At 42.4% G+C, this 21,095-nt stretch overlaps 1 protein-coding gene across 1 annotated transcript; it reads left to right on the forward strand.

The window, feature by feature from the left end:
* Positions 1-930: 930 nt before the first annotated feature.
* Positions 931-13,405, forward strand: CRNKL1 (crooked neck pre-mRNA splicing factor 1). The gene is made up of 14 exons (XM_069850308.1): positions 931-1,023; positions 1,680-1,832; positions 3,047-3,138; positions 3,256-3,414; positions 3,755-3,921; positions 4,420-4,598; positions 5,254-5,424; positions 6,107-6,298; positions 7,066-7,125; positions 8,268-8,348; positions 10,711-10,950; positions 11,354-11,455; positions 12,058-12,306; positions 13,150-13,405. Exons 1-14 carry the CDS (start codon positions 976-978, stop codon positions 13,315-13,317), a joined length of 2,061 nt encoding a protein of 686 aa, XP_069706409.1. The 5' UTR covers positions 931-975; the 3' UTR covers positions 13,318-13,405.
* The last annotated feature ends 7,690 nt before the right edge of the window (positions 13,406-21,095 follow it).

Raw genomic sequence — 21,095 nt, forward strand, 5'->3', positions numbered from 1 at the left:
CCCCTTCTTTCCCTCTCTTCTTCCATCCCTTCTTCTATCCCTTCCTCCCTTTTCATCCCTCTCTCCTTTCTTCTTTCCATTGCTTCCTCCTTCCATCGCTTCTTCCCTCTTTTTGTCCCTCCCTCCCTCCTTCCTTCTTTCCAGCCCTCTCTCCTTCCTTCCTTTTCTCTTTCCATCCCTCCTTCCTTCCATCCCTCCCTCTTTTTGTTCCTCCCTCCTTCTTGTCATTCCTTCCTCCCTCTACCCTTCCGCTCTCCTTCCTTCCCTCCCTCCTTCCCTCTTTCCATGCATTCCTCCTTCCATCCCTCCCTCTTTTTGTCCCTCCCTCCCTCCTTCCTCCTTTCCATTCCTCTCTTTTTGTCTCTCCCTCCTTCTTGTTATCCCTTCCTCCCTCCTTCCATCCCTTCCTCCTTCCATCCATCCCTCTCTCCTTTTATCCCTCCCTCCTCCTTGTCAACCCTTCCTCCCTCCTTCATTCCCTTCCTCCTTCCATCCATCCCTCTCTCCTTTTATCCCTCCCTCCTCCTTGTCAACCCTTCCTCCCTCCTTCATTCCCTTCCTCCTTCCATCCCTTTCTCTTTCCTTCTTTCCATCCCTCCCTCTTTTTGTCCCTCCTTCCTTCCTCCCTCCTCCTCCCCCGCCCACCCGCCCCGCTGCAGCCGGAGCCCCCGCCGGGTCCTCCGAGCCGCGAGGTGGCGCCGCCTGCGCGCCGGGTGGTCGCTGTGCGGGGTCGGGGGCGCTCGGGCCGCGCCGGGCACTCACCTGCGTCCCTCAGCGGCGGCCTGGCGGTAGTGGAGGGGAGGTGGGGGGGAAAGGTCTTTTTATCCCTGCGCTTCCAGGGACAGAGGGACGGAGGGACAGAGGGACGGACCGGCCACCCGCCTCTCGGCGTCGGGACGCGCTGCCGTTACCCCGGCAACGCCGGTGGTGGCGCGGGGTGAGAGGTGAGCGGGGCGGGGCCTCGGCGGCGGCAAGATGGCGTCCACGGCGGCCGGGAAGCAGCGCATCCCCAAAGTGGCCAAGGTGGGGCCGCTCCCGCTGGGCCTGGGGGGCGCGGGGATAGCGGCGGGGGGGAACGGCGGTCGGGGGAGAGAGGGGAGATGTAGGTTAGCTCGTGAGACCTCACCCCGAGACCTGCGCGCAGCTCCTCAGCGCAGGAGGGACGCGGATCTGTCGGAGCGAGGCCACGAAGATAATCCAGGGGCTGGAGCAGCTCCCGTGCCAAGACAGACTGAGAGACTTGGGGTCGTTCACCCTGGAGAAAAGAAAGCTCTGGGGAGACCTTAGAGCAGCCTTCCAGTACTGAAAGAGACTGCAGGAAGGCTAGGGAGGGGGCTCTTTGTCAGGGATTGAGGGGGTGCAGTTTTAAACTGAAAGAAGGAAGGTTTAGATGAGATCTTGGAAAGAAATATTTTGCTGTGAGAGTGATGAGGCACCAACACAGGTTGCCTAGAGAAGTTGTGGCTGCCCCATCCCTGGAGGAGTTCAAGGCCAGGCTGGATGAGGCTTTGAGCAACATGATGTAGTGGAAGGTGGTCCTGCCCGTGGCAGAACAGTTGAGACTGGATGATCTTTAAAGTCCCTTCCAACACAAACCCCTCTATGCTTTATCATGGAATGTGTGTGTTCAATTATGAATTGGAAGGGTAAAACGTGACTCAAGCCTCCTTATTTTATAGGTGAAAAATAAAGCACCTGCAGAAGTTCAGATCACTGCAGAACAGCTTTTGAGAGAAGCAAAAGAGAGAGAACTTGAACTTCTTCCACCGCCGCCACAACAGAAGATCACAGATGTTGAAGAGCTAAATGACTATAAACTCCGGAAAAGGAAGGTAAAGGCAAATAAATTGTAATCGGGATGCTTGTATAAAACACTGAAATGTTAGTGTTTTTAAAAAATTAAATATGATGTAGTCTATGTTACTTGTGAATTTTGCAGAGGAATAGCAGTTCATAAGAAACACTAATGTTTCCGTAGAAATTGTTACTTGCATGCAAAAATAGTAAGTTAAACATATGTTGTTTAACACAGAATTTGGTGATACAAAGTGTGTTACTTGTGACCTTGTTCAGTATGTTCAGAATATTGCAAAGATAATTACATGCATAGTTTTTAAGCAGTTTCTTCACCACCACTGATACCTGGTCAATCGGCATGACAGAACATCAGAAAGTTTTACAGTAATGCTGGTATTTTTCCGCCTCAGCTGCTTAAAAACAGAGAGTGTGTTTGCAAGTGATATTTCTGTTCTGTACAATTATGATATTGCTTGACACCCTTTACCACGTCACTTTTTACACTGATGACGATCATGTTTGATCTTTGTCTTGAAACTTGACCATTTTACATGTGACACCTAAGATTTATTTTTTTCTTCTTTATTTAAAAGAATTGCTTTGCTTGTGCAAACTTATATCCAGTTTTGTTCTGCTTTTTCCTGTCTTTTATGTGTTAAACTACGTTTAGCCACATATTAAGTATCAATGGAATTGATCCCAATGACAGCAAAACAAAAGGCTGAAGGTGCCCTTGCCATTGCAGCAAGTAGTGAAATTTGTCTAGCGCATTTGATTCCAGCATTTTAAATCCAGGGAATAAGAACAAAGCATCTTACTTTACAGAAAAGTTTTAGAGACACATACAGGTCAGAATGAATAAACTTGTGCTGGTGCATCCGTGTATATTCAGAGTTGTCTGCAACGACTGGGTTTCATCTATATGGGTAATGTTGCTGTTGAAGCATAAAGCAAGAGATTAAAAAAAAAAGTAAGATTTTAGTGCTGTCAGTTATTATTCCATCAGTATTTCAGATATTGGGTTACATGAACTTGAGTTTAGTCATTTTCTGTGTGATGATCTGCACTTCTGGCTTCTCTGTTATGCAATTTTTAGGAAGTGTTGTATTGAGTATGATTTGTTACTACATCTGCATGGCTGTAAGACATTTGAAATTATTCCAATAATTATAATAATCCATAAGCCATTTATAACAAGATTGGTCTGCACAGAGGTATTTCTTACTTACAGAAATAATTTTCTCTTCAGACTTTTGAAGATAACATAAGGAAAAACAGGACTGTTATCAGTAACTGGATAAAGTACGCACAATGGGAGGAAAGCCTAAAAGAAATACACAGGTAATGACAATGCTGTTGCAGACGTCTCTTATAAACCTTTTAAGCCACATATTCACAGACACCATCAAAGTAATGAAGGCACTTTACGTATACAGCTTACTTCTCTTTGCTTTCCAGAGCCCGTTCCATCTACGAGCGTGCTTTAGATGTAGACTACAGAAATGTCACACTCTGGCTGAAATATGCAGAAATGGAAATGAAGAACCGCCAGGTTAATCATGCCCGAAACATCTGGGATCGAGCCATTACCACCCTCCCCAGGGTGAACCAGTTCTGGTACGTCTGTAGAGAATGGAGTGTTGCTTCTACCCCCAAAGGCTACAGATTATTTTTCTGTTTTGGTATTATGCAAAAGTGCCTCATTTTCCTGTTTCTCTGAGGAAGGCTTAAGTTTTGGAAGGTTTTTGTACTTTTCAAATGGAAAGAATATTTGGGAGAGAAGGTTGTATGTGTGCCTGCACGCTGCCAATCGCAACAGTATCTGTAGGCATTTCTGGGGTACAGGTGGGGAATAGGTGAAGAAACCTCAGTAATGCTCTTAGTAAGCACTCTAAAAATCCTTGTAATGCATGTGTTTGCTCCACAATTGTAAAAAAACTTGATCTTGTTTTCTAAGGTATAAGTATACATACATGGAAGAGATGTTGGGGAATGTTGCTGGATCACGGCAGGTGTTTGAACGCTGGATGGAGTGGCAACCAGAGGAGCAAGCTTGGCATTCCTACATTAACTTTGAGCTGAGATACAAGGAGGTGGACAGGGCGCGTAGCATTTATGAGAGATATATCCTTTTTAGTGCATTGCAACATCTTGCCAAGTTTAGGCCTGTGTTCTTAATTTCTTTCTTACTTGTCTGTCTCCAACTATGTCCGTGTCCTCCTTTTTTCTGTGGTATGCTGGGAGTAAGCCACCATGCTAAGAGCCAGCAGTATGTATTAAAAGTGTACTTAGTATATGCCTCAGCATTCAGTTAAATGCACGTACAGCCTGCCACAACAGTGTATATTTAGCAGCACTCATCAGATTTTTCCTCCTTAATCGTCTTCCTGACCCTTGCCTGATTCTTTTTTATCCCTTTTCTGAATTTTCCTTACATTCTCTGTAAGGCACAACACCTTTTGCATGCATGTATAGAACTGTTTTGTCTCTTCTTCACAGCTGTTTTTTCTGCATATGCTATCCTTGGGAGTTATTTCATATGGTCCATGACTCTAGTCATTGGGATGGGTGCAATCTGAAATGTGCAACTCAGTTACCGCTGTTTCTTTAACATAGTTCTACTTGTTATTGTTCATCCTGATGTTAAGAACTGGATCAAGTATGCTCGCTTTGAAGAGAAGCACAGTTATTTTGCTCACGCCAGGAAAGTATATGAGAGGGCAGTGGAGTTCTTTGGAGAAGAGCATATGGATGAACATTTGTACGTGGCCTTTGCAAAATTTGAGGAGAACCAGAAAGAAGTAAGACCTTCTTGATTATACATCAGACTAATAGCAACCACCCCCACAAGACTGCTTCTTGAAGATTAAACTCAAGGCCACTTAACGTGCACTGCAGTACTTGTTTTTTTTCAGCAGCATATGAGACAATTGTAATTGTATCTGAGTTAATTGCTTAGCTTCTGTTTGACTTTTGATGACATCAAGGAAGTATTTTCTCAGAAAGGTTGGGCACCAAATCTGCTTAGCCTGATAATAGTGTCATAAGATCAAATACCTATTCTCAGACTTAAAAGTTTGAGAGGTTGTAGGCCTGGCTGATAAAAAACTGAATTAGCCATGTTTTAACCAGACAGTCTCTTTAAAGTGCCTAGGTCATTAAAGACTTGAAAACATTCCATGAACCCAAACCCATGACTTCTTAAAAATATTTTAAATATTCCAGATCTGTAAAGTAATAAGAGATGGTGAGTTTTGGTATTTACAGAATTATTTGTGTTTTTTCAAGGTTTACTCTTTAGGGAGCTCTGTGTTAGCCCTGTCCTAAAGCAGCCATTTACGTTGAGGTCCTGTCATTCTGTATTCTGCTGAATATTGCCAAAAGCTCACAGAAATTGCAGGGGAGGACAGAAGCTATTTTGTGAATGTTACTTGAAGTGATATTTGATATTTTCAGTTTGAAAGAGTAAGGGTGATCTACAAGTACGCCTTGGACAGAATTCCAAAACAGGATGCCCAAAATCTCTTCAAGAATTACACCATCTTTGAGAAGAAGTTTGGAGACAGACGAGGAATTGAAGACATCATTGTCAGTAAGAGGAGATTCCAATATGAAGAGGAAGTGAAGGTGGGTCTTACAAATATCCTCTGGCCTCACTGTACATCCAGCTGCTGCGTAAGGTACTTGAGTGTCTCATGATATGAAGGCCAAGTTTTACATTACCCTTGATACTCAGTCCACAAAAATTCCAAGAGAGTGCTGCTCTTCTTCAGGCAGAATTCTGTCCATCAGGGAGAGAATGGTGCTTGCATTCGCTGCTTTTTTTGTCTCTGCATTCTAACGTAGATTGTGGAACCAGAGCTCTTGACTGAACTCCTGAGATTGGTACCCTTCATAGTAGTCTTAGGTGATAATGGAGTGCAGCTTGTAACTTACTTCTTTGTGTCTGTTATGCAGTAACTATTACAGGACACCTCATCTATGTGTAAATGCCATTTTGTGAGAAAGCAGGTGTGCCACACCTATCTACTGTTCACTGAATTAGAGAACATTGCATATTTCATCATTTCTTCTTCTCACGGTTCAGTTTGCCTACACTTAAGGTATCTTTGTTGGTAAAGAAATAAATGCACTTTAACCAAAAAGCTCTTTTGTAAGTGTACCTGAGGGCTGGCAATTTTCAATAATAGTCCAGGGATCTGTTTTAAAGGAGAAATTCTGAACAAAAAATGTAAGTAAAGGAACAGCATCTGTTATTTGTAGTTACTGAAATTTCTTTCTCTCTTCCCTCCTCTCATCTTTCGGGAAGGCAAATCCACACAACTATGATGCGTGGTTTGACTACCTGAGGTTAGTTGAAAGTGATGCAGATGCTGAGACCGTCCGAGAAGTCTATGAAAGAGCCATCGCCAATGTTCCTCCAATTCAAGAGAAAAGACACTGGAAAAGATACATCTATCTGTGGATTAACTATGCATTATATGAAGAGCTGGAGGCAAAGGCAAGTAGCGAGGTTTTTTCTTTCTTTCCTAACTATTTTTCTGATGTTAGATAGCTACAGATATTTTATTAAAAAACATGAGAACTAAAAATACCGTGTCTTACTTGTTTTGTGTAACAAGCTACAGGATTTGCTACTTAAGTATAGGGTTTTCCCTTCTTTTTTTCACTTCTGTGCACAGGGAAAAAAATGCTTTTGGTTTCACTCCAGTTAATCCAGAAACATGCTGATAATAAAAGCAGAAGTAGGTCTTCCTAGCTCCGTCTGAGTTGCTTGTTCCAAGCTGGTACCAGAACATGTTAATTTTTTTTTTATGTATTTAACAAAACTATTTGTGAAGTTGTTCTGTGAAGCCATCAAATTCTTGCTACAGTGGTCATTTGAGGCTGTGTGATTATTCCTTCTGTTATCAGTCACGTAACATTATAGCTGCTCTTTATTTTATAAAGTTATAGTGCACTATAGCTATTCAGTGTCTGTTAAACGTCAAAAAGACTTTTTTCCCCCAAATTGCTGTCTACTTCTTAGTGTTGAATCTTGTTTTGGAAAGATGACTCTTAGAGATTCTCAAAAGTTACCGTTTTGAAATTGTGCATACTATGTAGGTAAATATGTTTATGTCTTAAGTATACATGATTCTAAACAGTTTAAATAGTGTTCCACAGTTTTTGAATCATTGCATGATTCAAAATGTAATCATTGCATGATTCAAAATGCAATGAAATCTCAGTAGTGAACAAAGTGTTTAATTTTGCCTGTTTTTACAGGATGCAGAGCGAACCAGACAAGTGTATCAAGCATGTATTGAGCTCATTCCCCACAAGAAGGTATGGCTTCTCCACTCACTCTTGGATTGAAATCCCCAAGATGAGTTCCTTTAGTTTTCTTTCCCACTCAAGATTTGGGTGCGTAAGCAGCTCCAAATGGCTGCTAGAATGTTCATGAATAGTCTACTCAGTGTTGGAAATATCTCTTCCAGTCTTTCATAATGTTAATCTTCCAAAATGGAATGGTTTTTACACCCTAAGGTCTTGGATGGCTGTAATTTGCGTCATCAGTGGGAAGTAACAGGCCATACATACTGGTGTCAGATTTCCTGATGATGCAATGTGAGGGTTTTCCTACTTATTTTTGAATGATTGAGTAAAAGAAGCTGAAATAACACATAGTCAGAAGATAGTCTAGTACTATTAAGTAGCAAGGAAAAACTCTTACCTATTCTTTACTTGGGTTGTTTTTTGTTTCCCCCCCACGTCAGGTTGAGTACTTTTATAGCAGCTCTCAGCCTTATTACTTGTAGTCTCTGCAGAAGACTTGGTGTTGTGTTTATATGGAGTTACTGCCTTTTATAGCAACTGTTTCTAATTGTTAGCATGATCCCAGCTGAGGGGAGGTACATTTGATAAACCATCTTTTGGGTTTCTATTCCGCATTACAGCTGGTCTTCAAGACTGTTTTTTTGTGTTTGTGGGTTTTTTGTCAAGTGAGTTTTCAGTAAAATATCCACATGGCCAAACCCTTAAAACACATCAATATTGCCTTGGAATGTCAAGAAATCTCAGTTCATATCCTGCCTTTTCTGGTTTGTTATTAATAGTGTCATCTGTATATCAGCTGTGTAGATTAGAATTAAGCTGTAATTATTAGAAGTTGATTAGCCATCAACTGATTCAGTAATAGCTGATAGTTTACCAATGGATGGGTCAATGAATCATTTTCTTTGTTTGAAAAGACTGCTGGTCTGGCCATTTTTGCTTTCATCTGTGGTGGAATATATTGTCATATTCTAGAGGATTGTTTTGGGGTATGAACTTTCAACTTTTTGGCAGGAAAACGCTGAGGTCAAATGCAATTCACTGCCGTAGCAGTAACATCTTGTATAGACGGAGTGATTATTTTTTTTTTAAAGAATGTATGCAGTATTTACTAAGCTTCCAACCCAGTCATCACATTATTCTCTTTCTTTCAGTTTACATTTGCCAAAATATGGCTGCTGTATGCGCAATTTGAAATACGCCAGAAAAATCTTCCACTTGCCAGAAGAGCTTTGGTAAGCTTCTGTTAATTCCATAATTGACTTTACTAATTAATAGTAACAAGGGAACGGCATTAAAAAATCTTAAATTGTGGTTTATAAATTGCTGGTTTAATCCACTTAAATAAAGCATGCGACACGTCTTCAGGGGCCAGTATTTACTGTCATGTATGATTTAAAAGAGACGTAGCTTGCTGTGATGAATTGGCCACAGGCAGAAATGGATGTAGTGGCTTTCTTGTTTCAGCTGACAGAACACATCTGAATGCAAGAATACCCACATCAGCTTAGTGCAGTTGGAAATCTTTAACCACTGCTGATTTGTTTAAATGATACTTGGACTAACAGTAGTGTTTTTAAAAGCATTTTAAATAGATAGATGTTTTTCACTCTCAGAAATTAAGACTTGCTGAATAGAGAGAGTCCCAGCTACCGGGTTGCCGATAGAAGCAGTCGTGGGAACTTTGGGCACGCTTAGGAGCTTCTATGTGGAGTTCAATATGTGGATGTCAGCATGTCAGAGAGCAATGGTGTGCATTTTGACGGCAAAACCTTCCGAAATTAAAAACTTCTTCTCCCTTCAATTCATATTTTATAAATACGCTCTGTGAGAGCATTAGGGATGTTGAGAGAAAGTTAATGTTTGGTAACAGTCAAGGTGGTTTGACTTTAAGGAAGAAATTGATTGGATTTCCATCAAACCCATGGCACAGCAGTGATAAGAGCATAAATGTGAATGGCCCTCTATAGCTGACACTGGACCAAATCTACCCCCAATGTGCTAGCAAAGCTTTGTCTCTCAAGCTGGACTCTTGCCCATGACCAGAAAAAAAGGAAATGGAGGAGTTAAATACCCTGTGAGATTGTTATTGTCTCCCTGCAGGAGAAGACAACTGTCAGTCCTGAAGCATGCTGCTCTTCTACCTTGCTTAAGATACCATCGCTCAACATTACCGTAGTCACCAGTCAGCACCTTGCTTCTGGCCTTCTTTTTATGGGGGTCAATATTATAGGAGATTCTGGAAAGGCTGCTTTGCTCTGTCTGAGAAGAAGTTTCCTCAGTTTCTTTTAGGCTTGTCTTTTGTTGGTCTTTTTCCCATCTTTGACAGCCTTTTTTTTTTTTTAAGTTCCATTTTTAATATTTTGGGAACCAAATTTTGCTTCTGTGACCGTAACTCTTTTTCGGACTGGCCTTAGATTTGGCAATCAGTTTCTTTCTTTTACAATGAGTTGATTTTGAACCACCTCATTGGCCAGAAGCCTTGCTGGGGTCCTGGGGTGAGGGCCTCACGTTGTCAACATGTGGAAGAGAAGGTCCAGCTCCCAGGGCTGAAGCTCTTGTCAGCATGCAGGCAGCACCTTTCTCTGCCTTATTTTCACTGTCTGCAGGTGGTATGTGGTTTCTTTGTTTTCCCTGAGTCTGAGAGGTGCTGGGACTTGGAGACAGGAGAACTGGAGCCTAGGCTGCTTAAGAAAATGAGGACTGCATGGGGAAGAACTGAGCATATTTTGAAATAGCAAAGGCACTTGTAGAGCTGGAGAGCCATAATGGTGACCAAGTGGTGGCTTCCTCCATTTTTAATAAGTACCAAGATAATCAACGTGTGGGGAAGTTGTGCCAGAGAGTTGTAGTGAGGGAGTTTGATCTCAAGTAACAGAGGCTGCAGGGCTTAATAAATAATAATTGTCTCCAGAAGCAACTCAGAGAGTGAAGCTCACTATATGCCTGTCTTAGATATGCACATTCTTAACTCTAAAAGACTCCCAAATTAAGAGTCATTAACTACTTTTTCACAGCTTGGCACAGTGGCTTATGATCAGCAGTTTTCTTCACATGCTGAGGCATATCAAAGAGGAAGTATATTTTAAAACATTCTCCATCTATCCGTTACTGTAAGTCAGGAGGCAGGGAGTGTGGAAAATTCTCTGTGCAATGATGAATAGCAGTGGTGGTCCAGGAGACACTTTCTCTTGCTATAATCTGTTTTTTGAGATACTTGGGAACTGCTTACCCAGAAGACCAGTACAAACTGGTGCTGTGCTTTCTTCAGCTTTTGATGCAAGAAAAAGTGTTCATTTAATGAGCTGGTGTGAGTTTTAACTAATAGTTCATGGAGAATCCATGTTATGTGGAAGTGTAAGAAGTGAAGGTTTTTTGCTTTCAGAGTTTTTGTTGGTGTTTATAGGCGCGTGCTTATTTTGTAAACATTGGTTGGATTTCATACTGGCCCAGAACAGAGTCTGAAAACACAAACTCTGCTCAAAAATAAATTCTGGTTCAAATATTAGAGAGTAAACGGTTGTTAAGAAAATAGTGGATTTTTTCCTTGCAAGATCTTTAAGTGGTTTTGGTTTGCATTTTTTTTCTGCTTAACAGGGCACATCCATAGGTAAATGTCCAAAAAACAAACTGTTTAAAGGTTATATCGAATTGGAATTACAGTTGCGAGAGTTTGATCGTTGCCGAAAGCTGTATGAAAAATTCCTAGAGTTCGCACCAGAAAACTGCACATCGTGGATTAAATTTGCTGAGCTGGAGACCATTCTCGGTGACATTGATAGAGCTCGTGCGATATATGAGTTGGCTATCAGCCAACCACGGTTAGATATGCCAGAGGTAAGGGGGCTAATGAACAGTTGGCACGGTTTTAAGCTATTTATTACGCAGCCTGGGTAATTAAAATCTAAATAATCTTCCAGCTTGAACAGAACTGCTTAAGGTAGTGGTTTAGCCTGTGTCTCATTAATTTAGCATCTGTTTCTTAGCAGGACTATAAAAGCCATGAAAAAACATGAAGGGAGAAACATGCTTATGGGAGTAAGCTAAATGGATTATGTGTACAAGATTTGATATTGCTTAGATGTAATCCTAGCTTGAGCAGTCAATCAGTACTCAGATCTCTGAAAGTTTTTTTTCAGAGAAACTTTACTTTTATCCATGTTCCTCCTCATGTTTTGTGGGTTGTTTTTTTTATTATTTCTGTGGGCCACAAGCATAAGGAGACACTTCTCTTCTGTAGGTTCTTTGGAAGTCCTACATTGACTTTGAAATTGAGCAAGAAGAGTATGAGAAAACAAGAAACCTTTACCGCAGACTTCTTCAGCGGACGCAGCACGTTAAGGTAGGTACAAGTACGCAGAACATGGAACTGGTCTTGGATCCAGTCCAGGGTGGGTGGAAACCCCTGACTGCTTTGATTGTGTGGCTTTTTCAAATCAACAGTGAACCTAACTACAGTATCATGTCTATGCCATGAAAAGAGGGAAGAAGTTTCTACATTAAATGTATAACAGCAATTATAACAACAGGTATATCTTATAAAAAAGAAGACTTTACAGAAGGCTTCCAAGCAGCCCTTTTCCTGCTGAATGGCTTCGGAATTTTAGTTGCAAAAACATTGCAAGGAAAAAATAGTTGTGATTTTCCCAATGTAGTTTGGTGCTGTCGTTTAATGAAATTCAGTTGGATTTATCATTTGATCTGAAACAATCACGAGAAATTTGTCAGCATAGCTACGTGAATATTCTCTTTTGCTAAAATAAGGCAAATCTCACACATGAGCACATGAATTTTTTTTGTATCTGTTTATGAAAAAGTTCTTTAGACTTACATTGACGTTTCCTTTTTTGGCTGCTTTGTGGTTTGTTTTTTTTTAAACTATCACTTAGCTATCAGAGTTCAGAGTGGAGGTCTCACCTTGGTTTTGATTTGTTTTCACTGCAGGTATGGATCAGCTTTGCACAGTTTGAGCTCTCTGCAGGAAAGGAGGAGAGTTTGTCAAGATGCCGGCAGATTTATGAAGAGGCTAATAAGGCGATGCGCAATTGTGAGGAGAAAGAGGAGAGAGTCATGCTTCTGGAATCCTGGAGAAACTTTGAAGAGGAGTTTGGAACAGACACCACTAAAGAGAGGATAGTTAAACTTATGCCTGAAAAAATAAAGAAAAGGAGGAAACTGCAGGCTGAAGATGGGGTAAGAGGAAAAATTGTGCAAGTAGTTGCTGTGAATCTTTGGTGGCTTTACACTGGGGTCTGGAACACAAAGCAAATCAGCTGTGATGGATGTTTAACTGCATACCAGTTTTACTGCAGCAATTGAAAAAAATCATTGCCTTAAAATATGGCTCTTAAGCAGGCTAGGTGGGCAAGTGAGTCAGAGTATGGGAAGTACTCCTACAGGAAGGCTGGGAGGGGCTCTTTATCAGGGAGTGCAGGGGTAGGAGGAGGGGGAATGGTTTTAAGCTGAAAGAAGGGAGATTCAGATGAGGTATTAGGAAGAAATGTTTTCCTGTGAGGGTGGTGAGGCACTGGCACAGGTTGCCCAGAGAAGTCACAGCTGCCCTACTCCTGGAGGTGTTCAAGGCCAGGCTGGATGAGGCTTTGAGCAGCCTGATCCAGTGGGAGGTGTCCCTGCCCATGGCAGGTGGGTGGAACTGGATGGCCTTTAACGTCCCTTCCAGCCCAAACCATTCTATGATTCTGTGATTAATTCTGTGAAGTACTCATAGCAAATTCTCAAGCTACCTTTACTTTAAACTCCTACCATAAACCAAAATAGCTTTTGGTAGTATTATGCAGATAGTGTTTCTTAACTTTGTTTGGGAACTATAGCCAGGCTGTTCATCAAATCTACCTCATCATTATGCACAGCACTAGCGGTGTCTTACAGCCTTTCACCTCGTGGGTTTCAGCTGGTATGGGTGGTCTAAGAAATATTGATTTTAACTTTATCTCATGCTTTTTAGAAGCACCTTCTAACAGCTAACATTAATATGCAAATTAAACTTGCTTTGTGGTGTTTTTTTTTTTTCCCTAGTCTGATGCTGGCTGGGAGGAATACTATGATTATATTTTCCCAGAAGATACTGCCAATCAACCTAATCTCAAACTGCTTGCTATGGCTAAACTCTGGAAGAAACAGCAACAGGAGAGCGAAGCTGCAGAGATGGATCCAGACAAAGACATTGATGAAAGCCAGTCTTAACCTATTGCCTTTCCCCACCTCTTTTCTTGAGTATTGTACAGTATTTTCATGGGTGACAAATAAATGTATTTGAGGAGTTTTACTGTTATTGACTTGAGACATTTTTTTTGTTTGGGACAAAAGTGCCATATTGGAGTTGATTCCCTTTAATTGCTGATTTCTAACAATTAAAAGGGAAAGTCATGGGGCAATTGTGGGAGTCTGCAGCTATTGCCAGTGGCCTAAGAGTGGTAGAACTGTATGACAGCTTTTCTTTTAGCACTTGACCTGCTGTTCTAAGGGTTCTACAAACTATCCCAGTACCGCTTCAGGATACTAACATGCTAAGACAGCAAATCTGCTTCCTTTAATGAGAGAGATTTCTCCAATTGTTCATGATTGGTTTTCCCAGTAATTCTGTAAAACATATATTGATCGTCAGGATTGTTGGAAACAATAAATCCTCTTGACTGCAACCTGTTAAACTTCATATCCAAGTAAGCTTTTATCCCAGAACACTCTTGATAAGGCACAATAGTAGAATTTAAATATACCAAAACCAGCCCCTAGAAGACAAATCTGTAGAAATTAGTACCACAGTCTGTATTTAAATATTTGAATATCTTGGCAGCATATTTTTATTCTACTGGGAAGTGAAGTAGAAGCAGCATAAGTAGGCTTCTCAATATTGTATTTCATGGGGGAAAAAACATTAAGCCTAAGCTTTCTAATTCATAAGTTCTTGGAGGGGAAGGACCTTTCTGTCTGGGTGTGGGGACATTCCCTGGTCCAGAGGAATTTGGGCAGCCTGACCTTGGGGTGGGGAGACCCGGAGAGGTCAGAGATCACTGCTCCAGGGCTTGGAGACCTCAGATACCACAAAAATGTGGATTTTTAATTTCTTTTTTTTAAGTGTAAGTGTGCCACAATAACCACCAAAGCTGAGAGTCAAGCCTTCTCTAAAGCTGCTCTTCACTAAACAGTGGGTCGTTACTGCTGCTCTGACCACATCTGGCCTGTCCAGCTGTGGTCAGACCAGCTGCTCAGCCATGGGATTGTCCATTGCACTGGTCAGGCCTGCAGCTGGAAACTGTTCTTTCCCTGCACACCCTGTGGTCAGAAACCAAATTCTCAGTCCTTTGTTGTCTCCATCACCATTGTCATCTTCCCTGGGCTGGTAGTTTTGAGCTTCTCCCTTGGCATAGGATGGGTTGGGGAGCAGGAGGCTTTCCCCGTGATCCTGCCAGTGAGGGAAAAGGCTTGAGAAGGAGTAGAGGAGCCTTTCAGGTCAGACCCTGCTTGTGCAGCTGGTGTCAATGAGAGGGACCAGAGCCCTCATCAGAGAGAGATGGGATCTACCTGGCCTAAGAGAGCACACAGGAGGTCACCAAGGGGCTGGCCAGTCTAGGGAGAAGGCTTTAACCTAGGAATGAGGAGGTGGAGGACTGGAGGTGAGGGAGCAAGCGGTGAGCTGGGTTGGTGGGACAGAGCTTGAGAGCTGTGGTTAATGGACCTTGAAATTAAGGCAGGAGAAGACCTATGCTAGGGTAAGCAGGTGGGTGCCAAGAGGGCAGCATTAGGTGGGAAGCTCTTGCTGTTTTTTCACAGGAAACCTGTGTGAGTTGATGCCTGTCTGGGGCCAGTCATGTTTTTGTAATACTCTGCTCAATGTAGTAATTCCTGGTGCCCTATTTTGTCTCACGTTTGTCTTGGTAACTTGGCTGTCTGACTGGCAGTATCAAACTAATTTACTGCTGAGGACTATCCTTGTTCACCTGCTGACTAGCATTCTTCTGAGCTGAAGAAACAGATGTTTGGATTTTCAAGCCAGCTATGTTAGTTTATAACTTCTGTTTTAAAGTTTAATTATTGGGTGGAGGATTTTCTTATAAAAGTAGTACAATTGCTGGCTGTAGTATGGCTGTATCCTTGCCTTTCTTTCTTCCTTAATTCTTCTAAAATCCTGTGTGGTAGAGCAGTGCTGTTTCATTGTGATAACTAAGAGGAGCATATTGTCTGAGTAAAATCAAGGTTCTCCTGCCTGTGCCTCAGTCTTTGTCCACTCAGAGGCTGGGGAATATGGGGCTTCTGCATCTTGGAACACCTCAGAGCATCTTTCAAAGTGCATTTTGCAGTCTAATGGGCATGGCTGAAGGGGTATCTCTCCTGCAGAATTTTTTTTCTTAAATTGGGAATTGCTGTGTGCCAGCAAAAAAAAAAAAAAGAAGATATGTAAGATATGTGCTTGAAAAGGGAGACCAGGAGAGAGAGGGCAGTGGGGCAGACAAAAATCGAATAGAGCAGTGCTGTATTGACAGCAGACTTATCTTGAGCTGTCTTTGCTGAAAGTTTCAGTGACATTTGCTTTGATCTTGAAGACAAAAGTAGAAGTTGAATGAAGAACACTCGATGAAAATAGGAGCAAGCTGATCCTTGTGCTAATGTAACAGATAAAAAATTGGGTATTTCTAATCATTTGGACTTGCATGCAATTTCTCTTTTCTCCTCAGTGTCTGAAAAAATCTTAGGAGAGCACTGATAGGTTAAGTGGAAATTTCCTTCTGCTTGGGAAGGCATAAGGGGGAAGTGGCAGAGAAGAAGGATTAGGGGATCTTACAGGATTGTTTTTAGTGCAGGAATCTTAACTTTTCTTTCTGGGGATTCCTGTCTCTCTCCTGGATTTCCAAGATTAAATATGTATTTCCATGAAGCACGGGACCAGGGTCTACTGGCACCCGCTGAAGAGCACAAGTCCCTGTTTACAGTCCTCACCTCCATCTCCCTAGCCCAGATCATAGAATTGTAGGATGGTTCAGGTTGGAAAGGACCTTAAAACCCATCCAGTTCCAACCCCCCTGCATGGGCAGGGACACTTCTCACTGCATCAGGTTGCTCAAAGCCCCATCCAGCCTGGCCTTGAACACCTCCAGGGATGGGGCAACCACCACTTCTCTGGGCAAAACTGCCCCAGTGCCTTGCCACTCTCACAGTAAAACGTTTCTTCCTAAGATCTAATCTAATTCTTCTCTCTTTCAGTTTAAAATCATTACCCCTTGTCCAGATGTTGCCAGAATAACAAAACCTGTCCAAACCTTCTTCCTGCTACCCATCCTCGTGTTTGCCCTGGAATGGCAAACTCTTCAACATCCCAGTTGTCTCACTCTGGGTTTTCCAAGGGTTTTCTACATTTAGCTGCTCTGAATCTGGATCTTTGAGATCTCTTTTTGTCTAGTTAAATGCTGAAACACCTGTAATGTGTGATCTGGGCTGAGACTAAACTGTTCCACCCTTCAGAGTATTAATGAGATGTATAGGTTTAATTGATTTCTCGATAACAGCCAGCTTTCCATCTCTTATTTTTTTTTCTTTCTCCCTCCTTCCCCTGTCATAAGCTTACCTTTAAAAGGCAAACAGGAGGGTTTTATTGCATAACAAGCTAAACAAAATTTATATGCTATACTGATTTTTGTACAGTCAAATGTTGCCATGGTCAAAGCCTGAACTTTTATCTCTGACACTGTGCACAAACACAGAGGTGACTGTGTATGTATTTAACTTCTCCCAAGTTTTATTAGAAATTAAGATGTCCTCAACACATAAACTCTGTTTGTATAGATTGCTTGGTTACAACAGTTTTTGACATCTCTTGAGGTTTGCTTATATCTAAGGTGGCAGAGGAATGCAGAACGTGTGGGCTGCTATGCCAAGCTTTTGGTATCACAAACATACAGCTGCAGCTGGGCTGCCCATGGTGCTGGCGTTTGCCTTTTTAGGCTTTTTACCCTGAACTCTCCTGAAGATTCAGGGAGGGCTCCTGTGGGTTTCGTCCTTGTGGGTCTGATGTGAGGCTGGTCCCACTGGGAGGTGTGGCTGCAAGGATGTCCCTGTACCCTCAGGTCTGTAACCACCCCTGTAATACCGCAAGCAGTCCTCTCTGTGGTGATGGAAATCACAGAATCATAGAATAGTTAATGTTGGAAAAGACCTCTAAGATCATCAAGTCCAACCATCAGCCCAACATCGCTGTGTCTACTAATCCATATTCCTGGTAACAGCAATTTAGCTGGAAAGGATTATTACTTTTTCTTACATGTTATCAGCTGTGTGCAAGCAAAGAAGCTGGCTGTGTAATGAGGCATATGCTCAGTTAATTTTAGGAGAGAAAATCAACGTTTCAGCTGCACCAAGCAAAAGATAATTTAGATGGGGCTGATGCCATCTTTGCATTTTCCCAAACTCCAGAAGTCAAAAAACTCACTTGCATGTGTTATTTGAACCTTGTGCTGTGAAGTTCTATGTTCTCTCCCTCTCCTTTACAATCCCAGATAAGAACAAATGTTTGATTTATGGCAGAATATTAAAATCTACAAATCTTTGAGTTTAACTTGTGCCAAAAAAGCAGCATGGCTGACTTGTGCTGTGGGGACTGCTAAGGGGATATGTTTGGGATCTCAGATGATAACTGGGGAGATTCTTGTGGGCCCAGGTCCCCCTGGGCATGGGGTATCTCTTCTGGAGGGACACAGTGAGCTCAGAGCTGGTTAGTGCTCTGCTGGTGTGCTGAGGCAGTGTGTTTCTTGATAATTTGTGATGATGCTTCTTCTTACGGATTATAGATCTCCTTTTTAAAAAAAAATTCCTTTAGCAGCATAGAGGTCAGCTTTGCCAGCAGGTGCTGCTCACAACACTGTTCATGCTGTCTGCTGTGGATGCTGTTATGCCCCTGTCCTAGACTTCCTGACTTCTGTAGGGGTTTTTTGAGACGCAGCGAATGAAAGCAAACACACCATTCCAGATTTTACATACAGTTGGCAGTGGCTCTTTCAGCTCTTCACCCGCCTCCCCCCTCTTTCCCTCCTGGAAGAATGCCTCTGACCCCCTCAGTGCTTTGCTGTGCTCTGAAGGACAAGGCTGAAATGAAATGTTAATGTGCACGTCAGAAAGTGGTGTTGAATTAAATTAGAATGCACATCAAGAAACTGAAGACCTAGTTCTGATAGGGGCTATAATGACATCTGCCTTCTCCCTGATGGAGAACCATGCTGTCAGCAGTGCCGTTTCTTGTTCTTCTGGAGCATTTCCACCTCCTGCAATGCTCCTGAGCACTGACCCCAGCACAGAGACACTTCCCCCGCACATGTAAAACTGTCCCCTTACCACACCAAGATGCAGTCGTAACTGCCTCCCATAGGGCTCTTGAGGATGCTCAGATCTGACTGAAAGAGGACGCGCTTTGGCAGATGCCTCCAGGTCCAGCTTCACAGAACCTTGGATGCCCTTCACTTTTGTCCCGTGTTGGCCAGTAAAGTTTTAAATGGTCATTAATACTGCAATGCAAGAGAGCAGTTTGATTTCTTTTCCTTTGTCTTCCTCAAGGGCAGAAGTCAAGGAAACATGTTAATTCAACATACCTAATTTTGGGGCTGGTTTCTGTCAATACCTGTTTATTTCCATGATGTCTCAAAGGGGTTTTCATGTTGCTGTTGGGCAACACTCTTCCATGCATGTCAAAGGCCATTTAAAAAATTATTCTTCTTTTATTCTATTCTGATTTAGCTTTAATTTCTGCAAACCTGCTAGGATGCAATTTGGTGGCACTGAATCCTTAAGAGAAGGGCTGTCCACTGGAAAATAGCTAAAAAGCACGTTGAAGGGCTACCCCAAGCCCAGCTGCAATTTTAGTAAGTACTACTTCATAGCGGTGTTCTGGATATCAAGTAAGGTTAAAACACTGCTAGATTGCCAGAACAGATGTATAAGTGATGTTTATGGCGATATGACATACCCAATCTCCAGAAAGCAGTCAGATTGACAGAGAAAAGCTTTTCATTCCAGTTCAGGAATTTAATGATAAAATTGGCTGTTATGCAGGAGGTGACATTGCAGGAAGAAGTTCATAAAGGTCTGTGTTCTTTTAAAAAGAATTTCAAACATTCCGTGTTTAAAACTAATACGAATATATTTTTGGTCAGCTCTGCAAACAACCAAGGACTCAAACTGGCCAGCTGTTCCGTTGCTGAAGCAAAATTTTGGACAGAAACCCTCTCTGGGTAGATTTTATTCCTTGGTCCTGTCATTAATTTGGAAAAGAAAATAAAAAGTCTCTGAGCTGAGCTGCCACAGTGGGCAGGTTTTATCCCAATCTACAGCCTGTGCTTGGATTCTCTGATGTCTGATAAGGAATAAGCTCCTCTGGTACCTTTCCTTTGGAGGGTGGTATCTCTCTTCTCCTTGTTCTTCAGGGAAGTTGGTATCCAAGCATTCTGATAGTGCTTTCTTCACCTGGAAGTGGCCAGTGGATAACTGGCAGGGGGACAGCGGGGTGCAGAAGCACATGGTCAGTGTAAGCTCTGCTTCCTGTGCACTGTAGGCTAAAAATACATGATTGTTACTCTCGGAGAAAGGCAGCATTCCTGAAAGCAGAACCATGTGTTTAGCTCTGATATGGAAAATATGTGAAGAGGCAAGGTGAATTGTACAAGATCTATGGCTTCTTACACAGGGGTGGAATAGTGTGATATCTCCATATAGACAGGCTCTTCTCTGAGCTAAAGGTGAAGTGATGCTGCAGTGCGGTCCTGGCAGCAGGAGAGCCAGGGACAGGCAGAGATCGAGTAGTTTCTGGTATTTTTAGCACCATCTTAATTTGGCTCTGTAACCACCCTTCCAGTCTCCTCATGCAGGGCGATGTACAAGCTGGTGCTCACAGTCCCTCATCTTTGCATCACGGCAATGGGGGCACCAGGACCCACAAACCACAGAATCATAGAATGATTTGGGTTTGAAGGGACCTTTAATATCATCCAGTTCCCACCCAATGCCATGGACAGGGACACCTTCCACCGCATCAGGTTGCTTAAAAATTCATCCAACCTGGCTCTGAAGACCTCAGCACCCTCACAGTAAAGAATTTCTTCCTAATATCTCATCTAAATCTCCCCTTCCAGTTTAAAACTGTCCCTCCACCCTTGTCCTATCCCTGCACTCCCTGACAAAAAGCCGCTCCCCAGCTTTCCTGTGGGCCCCAGATGTAGCAGCGCTTGGTCTCTTCTTCCTTCTCTGCTGAGGAAGGGCCCTGGTGTGAAGGACCATAGGAGGCCAGAGAGACTCTGCATGAAACTCAGCCTCAGAGAAGCCGAAGCAGTCATTGCTGTTCCTCTCCCAAACACGCAGCCTGTGCTTGCCAACTTTTATTTGGAGGTGCTGAGTGGGTTAGCTTACTTTCTAAAACAATGGATTCTTTTCCTGCTTCTACCAAAGTTGCTACAGAAGCTAACCCATGCTTGGTGGACAAGGTGGTGAGCAGGTAGTAGTTCAAGCAGTTTGAGCCAAGCAATAGACTGGGTAACTCTGGAGCAGCCTGCAGAGATTTAGGAACTTGGAGTATAATGTTTGCTGAGTTCCTGATGCTTACAGAGGGTGTATCGGCCACAATCAGTGGTTGGTGCAGTGCTTTGATCTACACATTTAGAATATGAAGAACTGCTTTCAGTGCATTTTCAGAATAAGCGTGGAAGCTTTTGGCTATATAAAAATACCTGTAACTGTGTATTATATAAAAACAGAATTAATACTAAATATATTGTATTGCTAATATACTTAACATAATGTCCAGGCTAGGGGTAACATATTTTTGGCAAATGAACTATAGATCTGGAGATATATTGCATTCTTTACAAATGCCTTAATGTGCCAACTCTCAGATAGTCCCTATTCAAAGGACACTGTAGCATGTGAGCTTATTGTAGATATCTTAAAACCAATCATCTTGCTTTTCATTCTTTCTCGCTATATAGGAA

This window comes from Phaenicophaeus curvirostris, chromosome 2 (assembly GCF_032191515.1).
Source record: "Phaenicophaeus curvirostris isolate KB17595 chromosome 2, BPBGC_Pcur_1.0, whole genome shotgun sequence".
In the NCBI taxonomy this organism is placed as follows: Eukaryota; Metazoa; Chordata; class Aves; order Cuculiformes; family Cuculidae; genus Phaenicophaeus; species Phaenicophaeus curvirostris.

Coding starts and splice junctions, on each gene's coding strand:
- CRNKL1 (XM_069850308.1), top strand. CDS start 976: ATGGCGTCCACGGCGGCCGGGAAGCAGCGCATCCCCAAAGTGGCCAAG. Junction 3,139..3,255: donor AGCCTAAAAGAAATACACAG/GTAATGACAATG, acceptor TTTGCTTTCCAG/AGCCCGTTCCATCTACGAGC. Junction 11,456..12,057: donor AGCGGACGCAGCACGTTAAG/GTAGGTACAAGT, acceptor TTTTCACTGCAG/GTATGGATCAGCTTTGCACA.